At 47.4% G+C, this 9,545-nt stretch overlaps 1 protein-coding gene across 6 annotated transcripts in view; it reads right to left on the bottom strand.

Annotated features, from left to right (window-relative positions):
• Positions 1-1,819: 1,819 nt before the first annotated feature.
• Positions 1,820-9,545, bottom strand: part of EHMT1 (euchromatic histone lysine methyltransferase 1) — a 148,390-nt gene continuing 140,664 nt past the window's right edge. For all 6 annotated transcript variants that reach the window (XM_054997507.1, XM_054997509.1, XM_054997506.1 and 3 more), the window contains 3 exons: positions 7,967-8,045; positions 5,915-6,090; positions 1,820-3,517 (listed from right to left, as the gene is read on the bottom strand). In XM_054997507.1, coding sequence (XP_054853482.1) covers positions 3,319-3,517; positions 5,915-6,090; positions 7,967-8,045 — 454 coding nt within the window. In that variant the 3' untranslated portion in view covers positions 1,820-3,318. The remainder of the gene's footprint in view (positions 3,518-5,914; positions 6,091-7,966; positions 8,046-9,545) is intronic.

Genomic DNA, 9,545 nt, shown 5'->3' with positions numbered 1-9,545 from the left:
ACCTCCAGGAAACAGTCCAAAACCTTAGAAGAAAAGGCCATTCAAGGTTTATCAACTCTTCTGCAATGGGCATCAAATAATAATAAGATGCAATAAGGGCTTTTTGCTGTAGAGCTGACTCATGGCTTCATATCTTGCTTGTTAGAGAACTATTTTCATAACTGAGATAAAGGCCAAGATAACTCTGCTAAAGAAGGAGTGTCGAGTGGCACCTTAAATAACATTTTACTCCAGCATCAGCTTTCTTAGACTAGAGCCCAACTCTTCAGATGAAAGGTTATGCTGGAATAAAATTGTTCTTTAACATGTGGTCTTGAAATAGATGGATTATCTATTTGATTCAAATTCAAAACTGGGTTTGGGACAGAACCCGTCTCAGGGCGAAGCTACAAGTGACGAACGACACTTGAATGGCAAGTGTATTTCTCCGTTCACTTGCGCTTCACTCAATCCACTTGCCGTTCAAGTGTCATTCGTCACTTCTAGCTTGGCCCTCAGTTGCACCGAGTGATTATCTTTGCTGAGAGAGGGACTTGGGGATTGTGTTCACGCTGATTCTCCTGGATCTCTCGGTGGCTTTCAATACCTTGGGATCCTTCTGGATAGGATGGCTGGGTTGGAAGCAGTGGGCATAGTGCTTCAGTGGTTCCATTGTTCCTTGACTGGCCCATTCCAGAAGGTAGTGCTAGGGTCGTTCCGCTTGGCCTAGCATTTATGCTACAGGTTCCATTTTGTCCACCATGCTGTTTAACATCTATATGAAATAGAGCAGCCAGGTCCACTTACTCTCCCAGCTGGAGGGGGGACCCGGCACTCACCTTCCCCCCCCCTCATGTGCACGTGCTTTGCATGCAGGGGCTCCTGGGTCCACACGACATAACTTCTGGGATGTTAAGTCATTGTGCAGGCCCGGGAGCATGCACACGCACTTCGCACGAGCTTCACAAAGGGGTCCGAATCAGCCTGCTGCAAAGCACAGGAGGATTCTTGGGGCAGTGCAATGACAGGACTCCTGGGAGTGTACCCAGGAGGCCTGTTTTCCTGCCTTTCCCCCCCTGCCAGCCAGGTGAATGGTGGCGGGGGGATGGAGGAATCCCTAATATGAAACCACTGGGAGAGGTCATCTGGGGTCTCTTCTCACCCCATGTGGGAAGATACACCCGCTATATGAATTCTGCCCAGGAGGATTCCCAACGTAGCTTATGTGATGGAAAACACAGGGAGTTCCTTCTGTTCCCTCCAATGCAGATAATTGCTATAGGGGGACTCCCCTAGCCTAATCCCTCCCGCCAAGTTCTCCGTAGGGATCTGAAGCAATTTCATCCTATTTCCCCAACTTCCCTGAGCACTGTCAAGGTGGTTGCTTAATCATCTAGTGGCACACACGCTGTATTCCCAAGTTTGCACCAGGGATCCAGATCTTTCCATTGTCCCATACTTCTGAAATAATTAGCTAGCATAAAACTGGTATTAGGAGGGAGGAAGAGGAAGTTCCCCTTTTGGTACAAGATGCTCTGCTCAGGTCACATGGCGGCATGGGTTCTTCTGGTCAAAAGCATATTTGTGGGAAAGGACAAAGCTTAGTTGTGGCTTTGCATGCAGAAGGTCCCGGGTTCTGTCCTCAGCATGCATGTTTAAAAAAATATTATATGGCAGGAATCAGAAAAATAGTGCTACTGCCAGGCCAAATAGGCAATAATGAGCTAAAGGTGAAAAAAGTTGGAACTTGATAGACAGCTGCTTCCTATAATGATACTCAGCTTTTACTTTCTTCTGTTCTACTGGAGCCACGGGAAAGGTTAAAAAAATGAATCCACACTGTTTTTTAAAGCACTTTTTATTGATCTCATTGAAACAGAACAAGGAAATGAGGGGAGCCGTAAGAAGGCGCCTTCAGAACTGTAAAAACATAAACAGAAAAACAAAAAACAAAACAAAAAAACCAGCAATATGAACGGTTTAGAAGAGATGCACAAAGGAAAAAAAAACCAAAACAAAACTTGGTACTGCACTAATTACAGTATTTAAAGATATATGAAAAAAAATTAAAATGACCTGCTTTGCCACCACACAAAAGGTGATGACAAATTTATTCACACTACAATACTAACAATTTAAAAAAAGGATTGTGGGGTTTTTTTCCTGCATTTTATACTAAAATCACTTTGTTCTTTTTCTTTCTTTATACAATTGATAAATTTATATTCACGTAGTGAGTAAAAATCGCACTAGAATCAGCACCGTTTTAGTTACTTGGGTGAGGGAGAGCGGCGGCAGGCTCGTTTTGGATTTTTTTAAACGTTCAACCTCAAATGGTAAAAAATAAATCGGTTCATTCCAACTTCATTATGTGTAGCTTTAAAATGAACATGGAGGGAAAGGCCAAGACTGGACAGAGGGGATGGCACAGGTCATCTTCTCACAGCGCCACGTCCTTGGAGGGCCCAAGTGGAGCACCCGCTTGAGAAACGCCCCGAACAGGGTCACTATAAATGCCAGTTTCCTTTTGATTTGTTTTTCTTTAAAAAAGAAGCTCCTTTCATATTAGAAGTTAGTGTCATGTAAAGTATTTCCCTGTACGCTTCTTAGCATAATGGAAGAGGGAAACACGCCCACGGGTGGGAGGGAAAAACACTGAGTAAAGCAACATGCTCCAAGAGCCAGTCTGTAACGGAGAAGCCCTGGTAGGACTCGTGAGAAACATCTGCCAGGCCTGGAGAAATCAAAGGTGGGTGCAGGAGAGAGTGCAAACGTCTAACGCACTGGATTAGGCCACTGGCAGGCACCTGTTTAAGAGAGGACACTGTTTCAATCCCAGGCCAACGAGCAAGGGAAAAGAAAGGTTCCGCGCTAGCAAAGCCTTCCCCCTGGAGCTGTCTTGAAAGAGTAGGGCTTGGCTTTGAGAAAGAAATTTCATCATCAAGTATGCAGAGTTTATTACAAGCAAACTGGAGATACTTGGCATGAACAGTCCATTCAATTTTCAGCCTTCCAAGAGGGAGACAGGGGTGTGAAAAGAGTCTCCCCTTGGCTTGGAGAACACGCGTCACATTAAGAGAGGCCGTGTGGGTCATTCAGAGTGAAACAAATGGGAGCAGCCACCCCTGGACGCACGCTGTCAAGCCAGCTGCTTCCTGGCCTGTCGTAAGCATGTTGGGTCAGGGGCAACAACACGAGGCTTACATTCGTTCCTCGGGTAACAGTCACGGCAGTCCCAGAAGCCAGAGTGTTGTGAGCTCGCAAGTTTCCTTTTCCCACGTTACCCTTGACGGAGAAATGCATACAATCTGTGGATTTCTGGAAAGCCAAAAGAAGCCCTCAAAAGGGGGCAGCCACCCCTGCTGCTGCTGCAGAGCTGGTGTCAGGGAGTCCGTTCTCTGGTGCTTCCTGGGATGAAGATGATGTGCTTGCTTGCCGCTGAGCCAGGGCGGCACTGGAGTGCCTGCATTTGGGGGAACCACACTGACAACTGAAATATTTGCCCTTGATGTCCCAGAACCTCTCACCGTAGTCAAACCTAAAAGTAAAAAAAGAGACCGAGGTAAGGGGAAGCGCCATGGTTGCAGGTGTGTCCCGCTCAAGGGCAGGAACATCATAAAGAAGCAGAGATCAACTGGACATATGAAGGTGCCTTATACCTTCCAGTCCAGCCATCCTAGGTCACTGTTCTCTACTGTGACTAGCAGCAGCTTTCCTAAGTCTCAGGCAGAGAAAAGCCCTTCCCATCATCTGCTTTCTGATATCCTTTCACTGAACTCAACGCTGGATCTTTAGGATGCAAGCAACTGCTCTACCCTGAGCTGCAGCCTCTCCCTTAAAAGTCAGGCCACTAGCCCAGCATAGTCCAGCGGGTCTCAGGCAAAGAAAGGTCCTTCCTCAACCCCTGCAACCTGAGTTCCTTCAACTGGAGACTGCAGCCTCTAGTAGGCAAGGCAGGTAATGTACCCCTGACCCACAGTCTCTTTCTCAGTTCATGGAAAGAAGAGAGGGAGAGATAGTGAAGAACGAGCAACACAAACAAATACTAATGGGGAGACCTCCCACTCCAGCTCTCTTCTGCTATCTGCTTTCTATCAAAGGCAGCCATCCTTGACCTTCTTACTTGAGACTAAGACCCACTGATCTCTGTGTGGCTTACTTCTGAGTAGAGATACATAGGTTCAGGCTGCACATTTATGTTTTCTAGACAGAGCAGCAGCCAGACAGTTGCCGCAGCTTCCTCCCTCCTCCTTTCCCTTTATCATCCTTCATTTCCAGATTCATTCAGGCAAAAGTTCTGAAGCAATCAGTTGGATTCAAGGACCTCCAGAGGTGTGAGGGACAGCAGATATTGGGATGACTCATTTTGGTGTAAAGGTTAAAGTGCTGGCTAAGGGGACCCCTGCTTATTCACACAAACTTGCTGGGCGATCTTGGGCCAGTCACACACTCTACTCCGCCTAACCTCAGGGGTGTTTTGACTATAAGAGAGCTGGGGGTAGAGCCATGTAGACTACCTGGCGCTCTTTGAAGGAAGGAGAGAGGGGAAATTGTGCTTGATGAATGAAATGTATTTTTGCCCTTCCTTAAATTTAGACTCCAAGTAACAAGCCATGGAGAATTCTGGAAGCAGCCTATTTACCTGCAGCGCAAGTCACCTGGGCAACTCTTACAATGCTGAAATAGCTACCTGGCAACCCTGTGTCTCATGAATGCCAGCCTGTTTCCTTCCACCAAGACACCTCAGTTAGGAGAGCTACTACTGCCTTTGCCCTGCATCATCTGCAACTTACCAAGCCAACCACAGCCCATCAAACAGGTACTGTGGCCTGAAGAGGGCTTGACAGACCTCCTGATTTGGCTCCCTGAGACTGCAAATGCAGAGGGTTTTCAGTAAACATGGTCACTATGTTGCATCTCGCAACGGGGTGGGTTGCAAAGTACCTTTCAGAGAAACTGAACCTCACCCAAAACACAGCCTCGGCCTAGAAACAGAGGGGGATTGCAAACAGCACCTCCATTATCCCTCCCACCCTCCACTACAGTAACCCAGGGCACAAAGAGGCAGTCCACCCAGGGCTGCCTTTTCCTAAAAATAGGAGAAGTAGCTGCCATAGCATGGCAAGGAATAACCTCTGAGCCACTAGCACAGCTGGCCAGTTGAAAGCAGAGGTTTCCAACTTAGGCACGATGAAGCCAAGAGGCCTTTTGATTCAAGACGCTCCAGTCCCTTGCTAAGTGTTGTATTAGCATAAAGTGGGACTGGGGGGGCGCGTAGGGGGGTGGGGAATGGACAAAATGGCCCCAAAGAGAGAGTTTCATCAAGCCACATGGTTTTTCCTCTTCCTGTATTTAATCTGGCTTTCCCCAAGAGAGATGTGCAACAACACTACTGAAGCTAACGGGGCGGCGCACAGCTACATTTTGGGTAGGAGGCCGAGCCAGCTGGGCCGCGGTGAGCAAACGTAGCTTCTTGTGCTCATTTCACATATCATGTTCACCTCAAGAGTTAATCCCAATGCTATCTTTCCCACTTCCTTGAGCGAAGAAGCACGCATCCATCCAGCTTTCGGCTACCACAGACCTTGCAGAAAAGGTCCCTGCGACAGCCCTGCTTGGGAGCAGAGCCAGCAAAGAACCGGAAGGGGAGCAGCTTCAGCTCTCTCGCTTCAGCACCCTGGGTGATGCCACACAGCTCCTGCAAGGGGACGTTTTGCATAGGGGACTATTTAGGTATCGACTGCACTATCTGAATCGAAGCATCCATGTGAACAAGTCATGTTTGAACAGCTTTCCCTACTCAACAAAAGGACTGCTTCCTTTGCCATTTCAGGGAGGTGTGCCAAGTGAGAGAAGACAACCCAACAAGCCGTCAAAATGACCCCTATTTCCATTCCTCCCCACCCCTCTCCTGCTCCTTCGAGCTAGGACATACCCAATCTCCTCTCCCGCTTGGATGTATCTGCTGCTGAAGAAGGCGATTCTGGGAAAGCGTAGATCCTGGTGGGACATGAACACTCGCACAGGGATGAGGTTTGGCTCACAAAGGTGGTTTATGAAGCGGCTGATGTTGCCATAGAAGCGGGCATCTATGCAATACACTTCTCCATCCTGGCAAAAGGCGGGGATAGTATCCAGTTAGACAGGCCTAAGTTTGGGGTTCTGGAGTGTCTCTAAGTTATGTAAAAAATCACAAGGGTCAGGTCATAGTTTGCATGCAAAAGAGCTAGGGGGATCGGGAATCACTGACAAAAATTATCCAGGAATTACAGTCAGGAATTTAGGAACGAGTCATTTCTACACACAACTTATGTGTCTGAAGTCAGACAAAACATGTCCCTGGGAGCAAGAACAGGAATGCTCTACATATGCAGAATTGCTGTATTTTATTTGGAAGACAAATCAAGTCTCCGGCTTCTTCTTAAAACTTAATTGGACAGCTGAATAACGCCAAAGCAGTGGCTGCAGAGTACCCGGAACCCTAAAATTCCAATACAAAAGGGAGACAGCAGATTACTCCAGGAGCAGCAAGATTAACTTTTGGCTTTCCTTGAATTGCGAGACATTTAAAAAATTATTCTGGCAGAAAACAGCAAGCGGTGGTCCTTAATTATAGACACTCACTGAAGAAAGATCCCTTCACGGAACATGTGGTGCCTTTTGGGGGCGAAACGCTTCTTGTGGATCACTCTAAGAATCTCAAAGGGCTGCAGCCAATAGTCTTTCCTCCCCCTTTCTCCTCTCAGCCTACATCAATTGCATCTATAAGGTCTGATCATCTTTGCCTTGCATTCCAAACCGGGGATCACCTTTTCTTTTTTGGATGCACAACTGAAATCTCTCCTGCAACAAACAGCCTCCTGCACTGTTGTGAAATGCAGAGTTGGTCCCCAACTTTGGGGTCTGTATATATCACAATGCCACAGAAGCATACTCAGTTCAGGTTTCTAACCCTTGAAGTTATGAAGACAAGTTTGAAAAAGCATGGGCAATTCCTGAGGAAGTTGCAAAAGTTGATGTATATTCTTTCTTGCATAGAGAAGAAGCAATGGTCCACTGCTAGCTAATCCTTACAGGGGAAAAGTCTCAAGCATGTGTGCACACATCCCCTTTTTCTGAAGGCAACAATCTCGCATTTTCACATTTTCCCTGAATCAAGCTGTACCCTAGAGGCCTGGCTCCTGCGCAAATGTCAGAATAGGAAAGAAACTAAGCTTAGGGAAAGAAAGCGAGTATGTTTTCCTCTTTCTCTGATAAAAATTCCCTTTTATCAGAGGAAGGAAGAAAACACTCCTGCAGCTCACCCAGAAGCTATGCAAACCTCCTTTGCTTGTTGTGAGGATAATAATAACATACGCTCTGAGTGGGCATTAAGTTGTCTTGAAGGGTGGTATATAAATCGAATGTTATTATTATTATTATAATACATCTTATTACATTATACATTATTAGAATACACATAGAACATCTTGATGGGAGGGGGCTGGGTGTGTATACATTGTGCAGCCTCCATTGTAAAAGCAGAAGAGGAGACCACCTTGGCCTTTGAAGATGGTAGCCTGGTCCAAAAATCAAGTTTGGCAATAAGGAACACCGGTGGAGGGGGAATAGGGAAGGGACATGGCCGCAGAGTCATTAAACTATCAGTAACAAGACGAATGGCTAATTTTGCTCTCTTATTAACTTCAGATAAGAGCTATGCTCAGCAGCAGTCAACCCAGGCAATTTCTGAGCCAGTGATGTGATAAAAAATTTATCCCCGCTCAGTTATTAGTCCCTTGAGTTTCTCAGCCCACATTCCATGCTCTAACGGGACTGCACTTTTTCAAAAGGCGCAAAGAGCTTTCCATCACACCCATGTGCAGATTGTTCTGTCCAGTGAAATGGGAGAATTTATTTTAACACTTGCATTTGTCCTGGGAGCCTCTTGTTACCTCCCCCCACTCTCCCCCACTTCAACTCCCCCCCTCCCCGCCAAACACACTACCTTGTTGTCAAGGTCAAAAAGATAGGAGTCTTCTTCACGTACATCTGCCTCTGAATCAGAAATCAGTTCTCCAACATATCTGCAGAACAACGGGAACGCAAAGGGACAGAAAAACTTAAGAAGAGCCCCGTGAGATCAGACAGAAGGTCTCTGTAGTTCAGTATTCTTTTTTTCACAGAGACCAGCCAGATGACTCTAGAAAGCCCCTAAAACCCAACATGAAGGCAATATGCTGTTTTCTTTAGGCTAAACATATTAGCAATTGATTATTTATGAATGCAGGCTGGAGACTCATCCTTTTTCACCCCCCTCCCCTTTGCTCCCTTGACGGGCCTCCTACTTGCCAGCCAGCTAGGCAGCCTGCCTGCAGTGCCAGTGCCTCTGTCTGCCTGACTCACACGCCCACTGCCCTACTTCTCCCCTCCTCAACTAGCGCCCACATTTGTCCACCCAGGCCAGGCCAGGTGCAGCCCTCTGTTGGCTGCCTCCACCACCGGCAGGGTGGATGAGGAGGTGTCAAGCCCCGACCCATCCAGAGGCCTCAGACTGTCTTGTCGGCAGCTGTCCCCACACTGGTAAGTCTGTGGTTGGTGGGACAGGACTACGTTTTCTGTGCTTATGCAGACAACTTCTCTTCATTTAGGTTTTTGTTTTGTGCTTGTAACCCCCCCTTTTTTTAAAGGAGTTGTGATATTTCTGCAAAGTTGGGTGTCTCCCCAAATTTGTAGAAAGATCCCCCTTTCCTGTCCATGGCCCTAATCTGTGTATTTAATAATCCACATCTAGGGCCATGTTCAGAATTAGAGAGAGAATTGTGAAGCCCCCAGGCCTCAGGGGCCCAGCCCCCCGGGGAAGCTGCCATGAAATGTATCGGCTCAGCTCCTTTGAAGAGCCAGTTCCAGTACTTAATTGCTTTCCTGCAGCCCAGCCAGTTTACTTTCCATCATCTCCACCTGCTGACACCTGGGTGCTAGGGCTGCTTTCCCAGCAGGAGTCCTTCTCCCAGCTCATTAAGCTCCTGTCCTGGCCACTGCACCCCTTCTGCAGAGTTAAGCCAAGAGGCTAATCTGCCTGGGTCAGGTGGGCAAAGCTCCTTTTGACTCCCCTCTGGGCCAGGAATGTCACCTTCTAGGTATCCAGGAGGCTAGAGACTCTGTAGGCTGCACAGGCCCCAAATGTGACTTGCCCTTCCTCAACTTTATCTCCTTGCTTACATGAAACTAACACAACCACAGCCCATAGGCTGTGTTTGTGTAGGAAACACCCAACTTGCTCTGATCTCACAACTAGGCCTTTGGCTGGCTTGGCTATAGGCACATAGAGGGTTAAGAAACCTGGGGCATGTTTGCATACATCTGGACCTAGAGAGGTCAGCATTTTCTCTAATGCACAAGGCAGTCCTTAGGGTGTGGCCCACATGCTCATCACTCAACTGCAATGTGACAGGCACTGAAGCAGACTGAACACCCCCGAGTTTTCGTATTACATACCACTTCAAAGCCCGAGGCAGGTCACATGCTTGGCATGGCGCCACCAAAAGATGGGATTTAGGAGCAGGCAGATCAGCCTTCAAGTTGCG

Source organism: Eublepharis macularius, chromosome 14, assembly GCF_028583425.1.
Source record: "Eublepharis macularius isolate TG4126 chromosome 14, MPM_Emac_v1.0, whole genome shotgun sequence".
Lineage (NCBI taxonomy): Eukaryota > Metazoa > Chordata > Lepidosauria > Squamata > Eublepharidae > Eublepharis > Eublepharis macularius.
Note: the sequence above shows the minus strand (reverse complement) of the source record. Positions and strands in the feature narration are given on the sequence as shown.